Source organism: Carassius carassius, chromosome 23 (assembly GCF_963082965.1).
Source record: "Carassius carassius chromosome 23, fCarCar2.1, whole genome shotgun sequence".
Lineage (NCBI taxonomy): Eukaryota > Metazoa > Chordata > Actinopteri > Cypriniformes > Cyprinidae > Carassius > Carassius carassius.
The window spans coordinates 28,516,492-28,532,938 of NC_081777.1; the positions used below are offsets into that span (position 1 = coordinate 28,516,492).

The 16,447-nt window shown below is 41.4% G+C and overlaps 1 protein-coding gene and 1 long non-coding RNA gene across 2 annotated transcripts; both read right to left on the reverse strand.

The window, feature by feature from the left end:
* Positions 1 to 1,610: 1,610 nt before the first annotated feature.
* LOC132101823 (outer dense fiber protein 3-B-like) lies at positions 1,611 to 8,825 on the reverse strand. Its single transcript, XM_059507040.1, has 5 exons — positions 8,557 to 8,825; positions 8,232 to 8,324; positions 8,036 to 8,157; positions 7,775 to 7,969; positions 1,611 to 1,697 (listed from the first exon to the last, which is right to left on the reverse strand). Exons 1-5 carry the CDS (start codon positions 8,756 to 8,758, stop codon positions 1,611 to 1,613), a joined length of 699 nt encoding a protein of 232 aa, XP_059363023.1. The 5' UTR covers positions 8,759 to 8,825.
* A 6,124-nt stretch (positions 8,826 to 14,949) lies between these two features.
* LOC132101687 (uncharacterized) lies at positions 14,950 to 16,151 on the reverse strand. Its single transcript, XR_009423198.1, has 3 exons — positions 15,975 to 16,151; positions 15,454 to 15,732; positions 14,950 to 15,071 (listed from the first exon to the last, which is right to left on the reverse strand). It is a non-coding gene; the product is annotated as an uncharacterized LOC132101687 (long non-coding RNA).
* Between the last annotated feature and the right edge of the window lie 296 nt (positions 16,152 to 16,447).

A 16,447-nucleotide genomic window follows, 5' to 3' on the forward strand; every position in this document is an offset into this window, starting at 1 on the left:
TGGATCTATCAGCAAAATACACTCTCTCTTTCTCTTTCTCTTTCTCTCTCTCTCTCTCTCTCTCTCTCTCACACACACACACACACACAAACACATATAAATATATCTATATTATTTATTTATTCATTTTGAAGGGAGTTCAACTTGTAGCTCATTAGACAGTGAAACATTCATATACATTTTTTTTTGTTACAATTAATTAACATGGTTTCATCTAAAGAGTTCACTTCTTCCTAATGATCCCATATGCTACATAACCAAGTTGTTACTGTATATTCTAAAATAGTAGGCTATAAGAGACCATCTCAGATCAGGTCCAAAAAAGAAAAATTTTTTTGGAATGTGAGCTGAGATACTTTCATATAGTAACTTTTATTTAACAACACTGTTACAGTAGCTAAAACAAAGTTACGGCAGTGGGTCATACTGTGTACCGTAAGACATGAACCAGTGGATTAAGTTAGAACAATAGTTTTAGAACAATAGTCTCAGAACCCGACACTCTTAAAAATAAAGGTTCGAAAAAAGGGTTTTGCAACAATAGAGAGGCCCAAACTAAACTAATGACCTTTGATTTGGCCCAAAATGCCATATCAAAAGAAGGGTGGGGATGAAATATTATTTAAGCATATTTTAATTTCTTATGTATTAATTTGTTTTTACATTTTTTTCTTTTATTTACAAATTAAAATGTTGAGAATGTAAGTGAATTTGATTTTAAAAAGATACATAGGCTATATATTTCAATTTTCCATTTTATTATGATATAGTTGGACATAATGCAGCATTTACTTTCAGAAACATCTGACAGTCCTCAATCCAGTTTGATTTTTGGCCATTTGTAGTAAAATAGTAATAATTGTGAAGAGCTTTCATGAATGTTCATGGTTCTTTATTGAACCATACAGAGAACCTGTCAATAAAGTTCCTTTGTTTTTAAGAGTGCATCTTCCTGTCATGTCTTTACTACAAATACGCCTGAACTGCAAAAAGGCATTTACCCCCCTTTATACATATATATGCAAAATGCATAGAATGTAATTTATTTACATAGAAATGTCCATCTTTGTATATCAAGACTGCAAGCAGAAACAGTCAGTCATACATTCAGACAGCTGGATGGAAAAATCCATATTCCAACCGGTCATCCCATCTCAATGTGTATATCATTCTTATCTTCATAGTTTGACAAACAGACAGTGCAATGCAGAGCCATTCTGAAGGAAAATGATGACTATACTGCTGAACAGTAAGAATGCCACTGAAGAGCAAGAATGTTGCAAGATCCATCGATCATCATCAATCATAAAACATGTTAATGATGCCTATACTGCTGAACAGTAAGAATGCCACTGAAGAGCAAGAATGTTGCAAGATCCATCGATCATCATCAATCATAAAACATGTTAATGATGCCTATACTGCTGAACAGTAAGAATGCCACTGAAGAGCAAGAATGTTGCAAGATCCATCGATCTTCATCAATCATAAAACATGTTAATGAAGATACTTGGTGTGGGAGGTGTTTTGGGTAGTCACAACAGAATTTGTCTACTGGTGTGAAACAATTTCAGTGGTGTGTAACCATCATTAACAGTGGATCTAGCCTGCTATCTGTCTATCCTTGGCAACAGACTACAGTCATCGTCGTCATCGTCGTCGTCATCATCATCGTCATCACTCTCCTCAGACAAAATCTGTTTATGGAGGATAAGAATTATTTAAATATAGCATGTTCCACAATACTGAACATTACAATGATTTCATTAAGTGTTTTTAAACTGTTTATGACTCGCTCTCTCTCTCACTCTCATTCTCTCTCTCTCTCTGTGTGTGTGTGTGTATACTTGTTTATGTTACATTGTAAGGATAGTTAAAACCTGAAATTTCTGACATTGTGTGAACCAGCCTGTGGTTTTAAAAATGATTTAAAAAAATAAATAAATTATGTTTATCTGAAAGTGTAACAATGCAAACAGATTTTTTTTGTAAGGGGTAGGTTTTGGGTTAGGGTTGGGTTAGGGGATATCAAATATTGTTTGGTCAGTATAAAAGTAATAGAAATCTATGGAAATTCTCCAAAATTCACAGAAACAAATATATGTGTCTGGCATTTTCTTATACAGGACACACAGCTACATTTAGAAAGAAACTATGTGAGCATAAAGGATGTGAGCTTTACAGATTATTCCACCTAAATCCTGAGGTGACACACGCTCTTGAATGATGGAGGATGAACAGAAAAAATTAGACTGAAAATTTAAAAGAAAACTACACCCTACAGGTGCCATGCCCTGATGCTCATTGAAAATATCCAGTCATTCCTGCAAGACCTGTTTAGTGAGTACATTTTTAAAAATATTTTAACTGCAGTGACACTTCCGTATCTATCAATCACTAACCCAAAATCACATAAAATAGTGAATTGAAATGGTTGCTGAAATGGAAAAGTTACTGAAAAGGTTAGGTTTAGGGGTTTTCCTAACTTTCCTTTTTTTTTTTTTTTTTTCAGCTGGGCACCGGAAAATCCAAACCAATCAATGCAAAAGGCAACAGCCAAAGGTTTCACAAAATATGTATGTATATATATATATATATATATATATATATATATATATATATATATATATATATATATATATATATATAATATTATGTATATATGTAATATACCATTATTCATGAGTCAACAATGTGTTAAAGGGGTTTTTGGTTCTCTTTAAACATTACATTCATTGGTACAATTTATGTCATTTTAATTTATTTATTTATTTTTGATTCTTTACTTTGTATCGTATTTTTTCACATGAGATGACGTTACACATCATTTCAAAGATAATTTATTTAATTATGTTTTCACATAAAAATACACACACATCACTGAAAACATGCATCCTTACCAATGAATCCACTGGTGTGCAATGATAAAAAGTAATATAAAGTTCTAATTTTCTTGAAGGAAATAATTTAAGAAAGCTTACCATGCTGATAATTGTTGAAATGTCAGTGCAGTTGAAAAAAGAGCAGTTCAGCCTCAGCCCGGGAGAAATGGATCTTCACATACTCTTCATTTCTACCTCATTTATAATCTTCTCAGGAAATGCATTTGCATTTGCAATGCATAATGCATTTGGTGACCTGAAGCAGCCAATCCAGAGCGGGTACATAAAATCAGATGTTTATACAGAAACAAATGTGGAAGTAAAACTTTGCTTGTGATTTCAGAAGTCTAAATCATATTATTATTATACTACATTATTATATAACAATTCAGCCAGAAAAATTGCATTTTATTTTGCGTTGTGCTTGTTACACATGTTATATTTAGGCTACTTACTGTAGTAATGTAGTATAAATATACAACTAGCTCTAAACCAAACTCTAATCCTAAACTTTATTAAGTATGCTGATACTTATATAATACACTGTAACAAGGACACCTTGAAGTGTAACCCAAAAATATAAGCTTTATTATAATTAAAGGTAAGCAAAGATACTCTTGTTAATAGGGTAAATAATGCCATATGAGGAAGTTTAGATCATGGTTGACCTCCTGCTTAAGGAGAGTTATGTCAAATCTGTGTAATGATTTTAATTGTTTTGATATCAATATTAAGCAATACTTCATATATAGCTTTTTTAGATGTAAACTTTGTTTTACCACTGATTGCATTTTTCTTTGCATTTATCCAGTGGCCTACTAAAATAAGTGCTAAGGATAATAAATTAATAAAAAATTGGTTTAAATAAATAAATATTAAAAACACAGCACAATACTTTTTTGTAGTAGATTTTGCCATTTTCATTTTAGTTAATTTTTTTATGGCTTTTTGTTTTATCACATGAGCTCTGGACAGACCAAGCAATGCAGAAACTGAAGGTTTTGCAAAAATTACACTTCTTAAATTTTTTTACATTTGTTGCTATATTCATGAGTCAACAGTGTATTAAAGAGGTTCCTTGGTTCTCTTTTAGCAATATTCATGAGTCAACAATGTGTTAAAGAGGTTTCTTAGTTCTCTTTAGCATCAGATGCATTGACACCTTTTTTTCTGGTTGGTTCCATTTTGTAGAATTTGTAGTAGACTTCATGTGAGTTTTCAGGCTTCACATGAGATAGGTCAGACTTTAAGGGAAGTGCTAGGCTTCACATAAGGTGTCAGTCATAATGCAAAGTGTTAGGTGCTTTGTAGCATTAGGGCATTTGCCTCTGCATATTTGTAGACCAACGCAAAACAAAGATGAAAACTAATGCAAATGAGATTCTCCTCTGTATAGCACTGGTCCAGATGACCCCATCCCAGGCAGCAAGGATTTACATAAACTCCACCTCCTTCATGATGCTAGAACAAAAAACAAAACCATTCAGGTGACTGAAAACACTTCTTGAAAACTTTGAGGAAATACATTTTTGTATTTTGTTGATCTGTCAGCAGAAGGCTCTGGAAAGGACATATCAGTGTAGCTCTCTGTACGGTCTGATCTGTGAACAGATGTTGCCCTTGTTTCCTGATGTTTTGCATTCTTAGTAAATTCCAGATCTTCTGTTGGCCCATCCCACTGACAGCCCTTTAATTAAGCTACATAGAATCAATCACTAAAATCTTAACTAAAATTATAATGAAAACTGAAAATATAGAAATAAAAGCTAATTCAGAATATTGTTAGTTCTGATATTAGTATGTAAATAACACTAAAATAACATAGAAATAATTTCCCAGAATGCTCTAATTTAGCCCAGAGTTTTAAAGGGGTCCTATCATGCTTTTTCACTTTTTCAACTTTTGTTAGTTTGTAATGTTGCTGTTTGAGCATAAAAAAGATCTGCATAGTTACAAAATTCAAAGTCCAATTCAAAAGGAGATATTTTATATTTAACAGAAATCAGTTTTTTAAAAAACTACAACATACGACTTGTTTGGACTACAACGCATATTTTCTGGGATTTGTGATATCACAAAGATCGATGAATGGGAGGAGACCTGGTTGAGCTGGACTAGAGAAGACAACGAGTGTTATCACTATGTCAGAGACACACTAGCTTTACCAAGTCAGAGAAGCTTAGAGTGGTTACAATCATCCTGGTTTAAAAATCGCAGTCAAATTGATTTGATTTTGATGAAATATTTACACTGAAGCGCACAGCAGGTGGCTATGGTAAGGGGCATAACATTTCCCGACCAGGCACCAAGTGGAGCAAATCACAGCACACACTGGCCCAGCTAACCAATCACAACACACACTGGCCAAACTAACCAATCACAACACACACTGGCCCAGCTAACCAATCACAACACACACTGGCCCAGCTAACCAATCACAACACACACTGGCCAAACTAACCAATCACAACACACACTGGCCCAGCTAACCAACCACAACACACACTTTCCACAGCATCTCACACAGAGGAAACACCATAATAGACCTGTTAAGATGATTCCGGTTTTTAGGTTTCACACTAACAAACCACCAAAATAAAATTTGCATTCCAAAATCTTTTCATTTTGATGACTGAAAACACTTCTTGAAAACTTTGAGGAAATACATTTTTGTATTTTGTTGATCTGTCAGCAGAAGGCTCTGGAAAGGACATATCAGTGTAGCTCTCTGTACGGTCTGATCTGTGAACAGATGTTGTCCTTGTTTCCTGATGTTTTGCATTCTTAGTAAATTCCAGATCTTCTGTTGGCCCATCCCACTGGCAGCCCTTTAAACATTCACTAAAAATGTATCACAGTCAATCTTTTCTTTGCTAATATAACACATTTTATTCTGACCAATTGCTTTGCATCTCTTTCCAGGTTCAGAACAAAAACAGAACAGAAATTGTGGTAATGCTTTTTCACTTTTTTAACTTTAGTTAGTTTGTAATGATGCTGTTTGAGCATAAAAAATATTTGCAAAGTTACAAAACTTAAAGTCCACACTGTAAAACCAAACAGTGAAATGAATCAAATGAAATTAGTTAATTGCACTTAAATAATAATGAAAGTGCATTGGACTTAACTTAAATAAGTTCCGTAAACTCAAAATCTTGTTGTAGTAAGGTGAACTTAGAGTGATTGCGTTTTCTAGTTTCCAGCATGCTTTGAATCAGAAAACAAGGAAAATAAATATAGAAATTAAGTGTTATTTTGTGTGTTTTTACACAAGATTAACATAGAGGGACACAAGTTAGTACTTAAATGTTGTGTTATATTAGAATTTACAAAGGTTTATGTTATGTTGGTTTTGTAGTGTTACCGTTGTGGTGAAGAGTAGAGCCTGTGGCTAGGCTGAGGGTGGACAGCAAAAGACAAAATTTGAGTGCATTTCCCACATTATATAAGTTGAAAAATAGATAAAATTTTGCATGAATTACTCCCTAATTATAAGTTGAAAAATATAATTATTTAAGATAACATTGAGATAATTTAAGGCAACTGGAAATGTAATTTAAAAAATGTAAAAATATCACTTTATATGTTTTTGTGTAATCTGTTACAAAATATTTTTTGAGTTCTGTGCACTTATTAGGGTTTACAGTGCAATTCAATAGGAGATATTTTATTTAATAGAAATCAGTTTTCAAAAACTACAACATACGACTTGTTTGGACTACAACGCATAGTTTCTGGGATTTGTGATATCACAAAGATCGACGAATGGGAGGAGACCTGGTTGAGCTGCACTAGAGAAGACAACGAGTGTTATCACTATGTCCGAGACACGCTAGCTTTACCAAGTCAGAGAAGTTTAGAGTGGTTACAATCATCCTGGTTTAAATCGCAGTCAAATTGATTTGATTTTGACAGAATATTTACACTGAAGCGCACAGCAGGCGGCTGTGGTAAGGGGCATAACATTTCCCGACCAGGCACCAAGTGGAGCAAATCACAACACACACTGGCCCAGCTAACCAATCACAACACACACTGGCCCAGCTAACCAATCACAACACACACTGGCCCAGCTAACCAACAACAACACCACTGGCCCAGCTAACCAATCACAACACACACTGGCCCAGCTAACCAATCACAACACACACTGGCCCAGCTAACCAATCACAACACACACTGGCCCAGCTAACCAATCACAACACACACTGGCCAGCTAACCAGTCACAACACACACTGGCCCAGCTAACCAATCACAACCCACGCTGGCCCAGCTAACCAGTCACAACACACGCTGGCCCAGCTAACCAGTCACAACACACGCTGGCCCAGCTAACCAGTCACAACCCACGCTGGCCCAGCTAACCAATCACAACACACGCTGGCCCAGCTAACCAACCACAACACACACTGGCCCAGCTAACCAACCACAACACACACTGGCCCAGCTAACCAGCCACAACACACACTGGCCCAGCTAACCAGCCACAACACACACTGGCCCAGCTAACCAATCACAACACACACTGGCCCAGCTAACCAGTCACAACACACACTGGCCCAGCTAACCAATCACAACACACACTGGCCCAGCTAACCAATCACAACACACACTGGCCCAGCTAACCAATCACAACACACACTGGTCCAGCTAACCAACCACAACTCACACTGGCCCAGCTAACCAATCACAACACACACTGGCTCAGCTAACCAACCACAACACACACTGGCCCAGCTAACCAACCACAACACACACTGTGTGTATGGATTGTATGGTTGGGGTATTTGGACTGCAATTATGATTGAACATGGACTCAAACTTCTAAGAAACAAAAAGTAACAAAAAGTAATTTGGGAAACAAAGTAATTTATAATACTGTTATAAATACATAGGATAGTATAGTAGTATAAAACAGTATTGTATATGTTAGCCTGGTACAGACCCTTTCTGGATGGTGGGCCCCAGGTCCTAGTTTCTTTGTAGTGTCTCCAGGTGAGAAGTTGCGTCCAGTCATGCTGTACTCAGGGGACTTGCGTTTGTACACCCCTGAATTCACCACTTGGTAGGTCCCTGGGCCTGGAGTCTGAAAAAATGAATGTTATCATCTTTGCAAAGCAGAGGTAAATACTGTTAAATGATGTGTCCACACCTTCCGCAGATCTTCATAGAAGCTGCCGATTTCGCTACGACCGCCAAAGAAGACATTTGGGGCAGATGCTTTATTCACAACTCTTGGCCCTAATACTGGGGGAAGCATGTATGCAGCTGGACCTGGAGACAAGATAATGCATGATAGTCACAGGAAATGCACCTTTTCCATAATTTGTTGCTGTGTGGAAATCTACCTAGTGTTTGTTCATTACGAAACAGTTTAGTCCTTGCAGACAGAGAGAACGCAGGGGCAGAGTGAAAGGTTGCATTTTCAGGGGAGTAACTGCCTGAAAGAAAAATCAAAAGCCAGTTTAATCTGTTCTACACTCACAGAGAAAAGGTACAATACTGTCACTAGGTTGTTCTAAGGTGCCAAAAGTACATCTTTTTACCCCTAAATGCCACATATTAGTACCTTTAGAAAGTGTGCCACCCCAGTGACAGTTTTGTACCTTTTCTTATAAGAGTGAATCTTGTTGTACATCTACAAAGCCTGTTAGTTTATGTTGTGTAAAAGACCTGGGCCAGGGGTTTTAAAGGGCTGAATATCCTTAGGTCGGCCGTAGACGGAGTACGCAGGGGTTCCATCCCGACCCACCCTGGTGATGTTGGAGGGAACGAGGTATCCAGGACCTGGGGAACAGTTGGCATGTGAGTCACGATGACGTGTGCCGAAGCTAAACGCTGGGCCTTGCTGCATCGGCGGGTCATGGTTGTTCATTCCTGTGTAGGGCAAAGAAATCCCTCAAAGTCATGGAAGGGCAATAGCTTCTCATTTTTTTTAAATAATATTTAGAAATTATTATTGTCAGATATAGATATATATATTATATATGTCAGAATAGAAGTCACCATTTGGTGTTTCTGAAGTTTCATTTATATTTTGTTAAATAAATACGTCAGCAGTCCAGCCGACCCCTTTGTCCTCTTCCTTTCCTCCAACGAACTTGCAACACTGGTGCCGAAACCTGGGAAGGAAGCAGGACCGCCGCCGCCGCCGCCATGGAAAGCCCGTCCTCCACGCCACTTGCGGACATCATGGCTTCCCTCGGTTCCATGGTTCCGGAGCTGGATCGATCGGCAGGTTCGCGCCGAGGCCGCCAGGCCGCCCACCGTGCCCATGCACCTGCCGCTACACAAGATGGGGCCCCAGGACGATCCGGAGGCCTCCGGAGGCTGGTGAGTATGAGTCAGTGTATTACGTGAACGAGAACGATTCGTTCACCTAAAAGATTCGTTCAAAAAGAACGATTCGTTCACGAACGACACATCACTACACAACACACACTGGCCCAGCTAACCAACCACAACACACACTGGACTGCAATTATGATTGAACATGGACTCAAACTTCTAAGAAACAAAAAGTAACAAAAAGTAATTTGGGAAACAAAGTAATTTATAATACTGTTATAAATACATAGGATAGTATAGTAGTATAAAACAGTATTGTATATGTTAGCCTGGTACAGACCCTTTGTAGCCCACCGTGCCCATGCACCAGCCGCTACACAAGATGGGGCCCCAGGACGATCCGGAGGCCTTCCTGGAGCTGTTCCAGAAGTCGGCGGAGGCGTTTGGCTGGCCCCGCGAGCAGTGGCCGGTGCGCCTCGTTCCCCTGCTTTCCGGCGAAGCCCAGGTGGCTGCGCAACAACTTCCGGTGGCGAACCTCCTGGTCTTCGACGACCTAAAGAGGGCCATCATCCAGCTGGTCGGCCGGTCGCCCGAGCAACATCGTCAGCGATTCCGGTCCCTGGACTTGGGCGAAGCCGGTCGGCCCTTCACGATGGCCCAGCAGCTCCGGGACTCCTGCCGCAAGTGGCTACTGGCCGAGGGAAGTGACGTGGAGCATCTCATGGTGGTGCTGGAGCAGTTCGCTGGACTCGGCCATCCATCTGGCGGAGGACCACATGGTGGCGTGCCCAGGGGTCGGCGAACCCCTGCCCTCTAACTCTCTCTCTCCTTCTCTCTCTTCCCCCTCTCTCTCTCTTTGACCAAGGGCACTTTGTGAGTCCAAGGGCCCCGCCCAGGTCACCCCCGGTCAGGCTGGCGAGTACCAAATACCTGTGAGTATCAAGGGGGGTACATATCCGGCCTTGGTGGATTCAGGATGCAACCAAACCTCAATCCATCAAAGCCTGATTCAACCGGGGGCATTGGATACAAGCCGCGTGGTTAAGGTGCGGTGCGTACACGGGGATGTGGTGGAGTATCCGGTCGTCCCAATTATTATTCAATTCCGGGGACAAAAGCATAGTGTAGAGGTGGTGGTTAGTCCCCACCTCCGGAATCCGATAATTTTGGGAATGAATTGGCCCGCGTTTACGGTTTTGTTGGGGTCGTTATGCCTCTTGGGAAAGTAAGGCACGGAAGGAGACCACGCGGGTACAGGTGGGAGAAACTGAGCCAGGACCGCTGGGGTCTGCTTCAGGGGAACCGAACGAAATCGTGTGACTGATTCTCTCCGAGCATGATGACTTTCCTCTGGAGCAGTCTCAGGATGAGACATTAAAGCATGCATTTCACCAGGTCCGCTCCATCGATGGCCAGCCTCTCCAACCTGCCCTCCCGCTCACCTATCCGTATTTTGCCATTTTAAAAGACCGGTTGTATCGAGTGACCCAAGACGCTCGGACAAAAGTGAATACAACCCAATTGTTAATTCCGAAGAGCCCCAGGGAAATGCTTTTCCATGCGGCTCATTCTAACCCTATGGCGGGCCATTTGGGACAGGCAACAACACTAAATCGCCTCATGACAACGTGCGCAGGTGGTGCGCGTCTTGTCCAGAATGTCAGTTGGTGAACCCACCGGCCGCCCCAAAAGCGCCTTTGCGCCCTCTTCCCTTAATGCAGGTCCTCTTCGAGAGAATTGGTATGGACCTCATCGGGCCATTAGAGCGATCGGCACGAGGACATCGCTTTGCATTGGTCATAGTTGATTATGCAACACGATATCCTGAAGCGGTGACCCTCCGCAACATTTCCGCTAAAAGTGTTGCGGATGCCCTGTTTCGTCTAATCTCCCGGGTGGGGGTTCCAAAAGAAATCCTCACCGATCAGGGCACGGCGTTTATGTCACGTATGCTACCCGAACTGTACGGATTGTTGGGCATTAAAACGATTCGAACTAGCGTCTATCACCCACAAACCGACTGGTCGAATGATTTAATCGCACTCTTAAATCCATGATCCGTAAGTTTGTTCAGGAAGAAGCCAAAAATTGGGATAGGTGGCTAGAGCCCTTGTTATTCGCTGTGCGAGAGGTCCCGCAAGCCTCCATGGGGTTTTCCCCCTTCGAGCTTCTCTATGGACGCCAGCTCCGGGGGGTGCTCGACGTACTGAGAGAAACTTGGGAGGAGGGACCATCTCAGGGCAAAAACGAAATTCAGTATGTGCTGGACTTGAGAACAAAACTCCACACATTGGGGCGGCTATCAATGGAGAATTTGTTACAAGCCCAGGACCGCCAGAGCCAGCTGTATAACAGGGGAACTAGGTTACGCAAATTTGCACCAGGAGAGAAAGTACTTGTATTTCTCCCAACGTCGAGCTCTAAATTAATGGCTAAGTGGCAGGGACCGTTTGAGGTCGCACGACAAGTCGGAGATCTCGATAATGAGGTAATACGGACCGATAGGAACGGGACCCGTCAGATCTACCACCTCAACCTCCTTAAAAAATGGAATGAGGCAGAATCAGTGATGTTGGCAATGGTGATTGGGGGGGGGGGGATGATCTCGAACCAGAGGCGAATATCAAACCACAATCCCTCGCCCTGGCTCCAGGTGGAGATCACCTCTCGCGTCCCAACTCATTGATTTAACGAAATTACAGGCAGAGTTTGCCGACGTCTTCTCGCCCCTACCGGGCCGTACTAACCTGATTCAGCACCATATCGAGACCGAGCCGGGCGTGGTAGTTCGCAGCCGGCCGTATCGCTTACCTGAGCACAAGAAAAAAGTAGTTCAGGCTGAATTAGGCGCTATGCTTGACATGGGGGTAATAGAAGAATCCAACAGTAACTGGGCGAGCCCGATTGTTTTCGTTCCAAAAACGGACGGCTCAGTCCGGTTCTGTGTGGATTATCACAAGGTGAATGCTGTGTCGAAATTCGACGCGTATCCAATGCCGCGGGTTGACGAGTTGCTTGATCAGCTAGGCATGGCTCGTTTTTATTCGACATTGGACTTAACAAAGGGCTATTGGCAGATCCCCTTGTCTCCATTATCCAGAGAAAAGACAGCTTCCACAACGCCGTTTGGATTACACCAATTTGTTACCCTTCCGTTTGGCTTGTTCGGGGCACCTGCTACCTTTCAGCGCCACATGGATAAGATTCTGCGGCCCCATGCTGTATATGCTACCTGGATGATATCATTATATTTAGTAATGATTGGCAGCGGCATATGCAGCATCTGAGGGCTGTCCTGAGGTCGCTGAGGGGAGCGGGGCTCACGCCCAACCCAAAGAAGTGTGCGATTGGGCGTGTGGAAGTAAGGTATCTGGGCTTCCACTTGGGGCATGGACAGGTGCGTCCCCAAATTGATAAGACAGCCGCTATTGCGACCTGCCCACGTCCCAAGACCAAAAAAAGGAGGTAAGGCAGTTCTTGGGGCTGGCGGGATATTATAGACGGTTTATTCCTAATTATTTGGACCTCACCAGCCCTTTGACTGACCTTACTAAAAAGGAGATGCCAGATACGGTCCAGTGGACTGAGCCGTGTCAGCAGGCCTTTACCCAGGTCAAGGCTGCTCTGTGTGGCGGGCCGTTGTTACACTCTCCTGAATTTTCTCTCCCTTTTCTGTTGCAGACAGACGCGTCGGACAGGGGAGTGGGGGCAGTCCTGTCCCAGGAGATAGAGGGGAAGGAACGGCCGGTGCTGTACATTAGCCGGAAGCTCTCGAAGAGAGAGGCTAAGTACAGCACCATAGAGAAAGAGTGCCTTGCCATCAGATGGGCCGTCCTCACCCTCCGCTATTATTTCCTGGGACAGGAGTTCACCCTCTGTTCAGACCACGCTCCGCCACAGTGGCTCCACCGCATGAAGGATACCAACGCGCGGATCACTCGTTGGTATCTAGCTCTTCAGCCTTTTAAGTTCAAGGTGGTCCACAGGCCGGGTGTTCAGATGGCGGTGGCCGACTTCCTCTCCAGAAATGGGGGGGGGGGGGGCTGCAGGCCGGATGGCTCCCCGGCCTGAGTCGGGCGGTGTGGGTATGTGGCAGGTGGGGCGTGGTTTAGCGAAGTCTGCAGCGGGAGAGAGAATCAGGAGACGAGCGGTAAGTGAGTGGTTTGGGCAAAAATTATCATCACCTGTTTCTTGTTACAGTAATTGGCGTGGAGAGAGTATAAAATGCCAGGAGAGACGGAAGCAAGCAAGAGAGAGAAAGACTGCTGACCCGAACCGGAAACCGAAACTGGAAAGAGTAAACCGAAAGTGTTGTGCCAATGTGTCAGAATAGAAGTCACCATTTGGTGTTTGTGAAGTTTCATTTAAATTTTGTTAAATAAATACATCAGCAGTCCAGCCGACCCCTTTGTCCTCTTCCTTTCCTCCAACGAACTTGCTACAGTCATCAGTTGTAAAAAAAAAATTGAAACATTTTCTCTTAGGGTTAGATTGTGGATTAGGTTAACGCTTTTTTAAGTAACTGTACCCATTTTTATCAATTGTTGAAAGTGAGACATTTTGAAATGTCATGCCAAATATTGGCTCATTTTGGATTTCATGAGAGCTACACATTCCAAAAAAGTTGGGACAGGCAGCAATAAGAGGCCGGAAAAGTTAAATGTACATATAACAAACAGTTGGAGGACCAATTTGCAACTTATTAGGTCAATTGGCAACATGATTGGGTAAAAAAAGAGCCTCTCAGAGTGGCAGTGTCTCTCAGAAGTCAAGATGGGCAGAGGATCACCAATTCCCCCAATGCTGCAGCAAATAATAGTGGAGCAATATCAGAAAGGAGTTTCTCAGAGAAAAATTGCAAAGAGTTTGAAGTTATCATCATCTACAGAGCATAATATCATCCAGAGATTCAGAGAATCTGGAACAATCTCTGTGCGTAAGGGTCAAGACCGGAAAACCATACTGGATGCCAATGATCTTTTGGCCCTTGGACGACACTGCATCACATACAGGAATGAGTGCGTGTGGCATGGGCAGCTTACACATCTGGAAAGGCACCATCAATGCTGAAAGGTATATCTAAGTTCTAGAACAACATATGCTCCCATCCAGACGTCGTCTCTTTCAGGGAAGATCTTGCATTTTCCAACATGACAATGCCAGACCACATACAGTACTGCATCAATTACAACATCATGGCTGTGTAGAAGAAGGGTCCGGGTACTGAAATGGCCAGCCTGCAGTCCAGATCTTCCAGAAAACATTTGGTGCATCATAAAGAGGAAGAGCGACAAAGAAGACTTAAGACAGTTGAGCAACTAGAAGCCTGTATTAGACAAGAATGGGACAACATTCCTATTCCTAAACTTGAGCAACTTGTCTCCTCAGTCCACAGACATTTGCAGACTGTTATAAAAAGAAGAGGCAATGCCACACAGTGGTAAACATGGTCATGTCCCAACTTTTTTGAGATGTGTTGATGCCATGAAATTTATAATCAACTTATTTTTCCCTTAAAATTATACATTTTCTCAATTTAAACATTTGATATGTCATCTATGTTGTACTCTGAATAAAATATTGAAATTTGAAACTTCCACATCATTGCAATTGTTTTTTTTTTTCACAATTTGTATATTTGAATCTGATTTGTAGTTTGAAATGCAATACAGTTTTATAGATTAAAGTTTGAATGTTTTCAATGCAATACAGTCTATCAGAAAAACAGATTACCTGGGTATTAATCAGAACCACTCCCCTGCAGAGTAGACGTACATTTAAGTAAATATCTTTTAAAGACTGTATTAAATAGCAATCAATGTTTGAACTGCTTTATGATTCAGTATCTCTTGATGAGATATGTAGAAGTTCGTGCCATTTCAATAATGTCATCGGTCACCCTAAATACAAAAAAACAGTGAATATTTACATGGCTATTTTTATAAGGCAAAGAAAGCAGAAAAACATTATATTGAACAATTTCTCGTTCTTGCATTCAGTTCAGTTCAATTCTTACAGGTTTGATGTCACTGGTTCATCTCACATATAAATATTATTTGTTTGGTGTGTGTCTTCTAACACTAAGGCTATGTCCACATTAATATGGATAAATTTGAGAACACATTGTTTTTCTGCAGCGTTGGCCTTTAGTCTACACGGAAACAATGTTTTTGTCCAGCAAATATAGAGCTTTTAGAAGACACTCTCCTTTCATGTTGCAGCTGTGTTAGCCAGATTAATGTAGCCTTTTCATTCAGACAATAGAAACACTATAGGCCTCACCAGCTGGAGAAGACACCTTTAATGGCCTGTTGGCTTATGCTCCAGCACGCTGGACCTTCATATCGACAGTCTTTTCCCCCACAGGTGATGAGACAGAAGATCTTCGAAGGAATAGCCTTCACCAGACTCTCCCTGGCCTGAGAATATGATGGTCTGGGCACTGGAACCTGCGGCGTCATGGAGGACAGGAGAGGACAGAACAGAAACTAGCCACAAATCACTGGTTCTATGTGCACTATATGTGGATGTGCTGTGCAATGGGAAATCAGCTGAGGAATACTATAGACAGAAATATGGCAAAGAGACAGAAAACATGCAGTCAGTGACAGAAGAGTCAAATTTCACCTGCCGCATACTAACATGACAAGAAATGAATCAAATAGCAGTAGAGCAGTCAAGCTAATGCACCATAATTAATCACTCTGTCGCCGCCATGTCACTTGACCTACATTTTAAGCCTGTAGATATATCTACTGCTCTGTATTTTTCTTTAGGTCAATTGCTAATTCTCCCAGACTTACCCATGTGGCTCCATACCCCAAGAAAGGGTTTTATGTAAAATGTGTAGATTTCATGATAAACATGTAGCGAGAATATAACATGGCTATGTTGCATACAGAAACATGGTCATGTCTCAAAGCTGTCCCAGCCATTGGTGTCTAATCCTTATTAAGTGTCATAAACACATTAGTGGATAGGTTGACGATGCATCGTAAGCCTAATTATATACATTTTCTGGGGCTGGCAGTCAGTACATACAACAAAAATGTTTCTCATGTATACATTTTCATGTTTTCTTTGGTCTAAATTAAAAGAGTCAGAGTTATCGGCCATTAAGAATTTAATTGAAAAAGCCTTCAATTGTAATTTAATAAAAAAAATTAACTCTTGAAAGTATGGTTTAATACATTGAATTTTCAGTATCAAAACAATACACAACATTTGGGATTTTTCCAGAAATATTAGTTGATATAAATAATTAATAAAGTTTCAA

Bases quoted from the DNA above. Each gene is read 5' to 3' on its own strand.
- LOC132101823 (XM_059507040.1), bottom strand. From the start codon at position 8,758: ATGAACAACCATGACCCGCCGATGCAGCAAGGCCCAGCGTTTAGCTTC. The intron at 8,325-8,556 runs GTCTTTTACACA...TTTTTCTTTCAG, and splicing joins CTTTAAAACCCCTGGCCCAG to GCAGTTACTCCCCTGAAAAT. The intron at 7,970-8,035 runs GTGTGGACACAT...TCATTTTTTCAG, and splicing joins TCTATGAAGATCTGCGGAAG to ACTCCAGGCCCAGGGACCTA.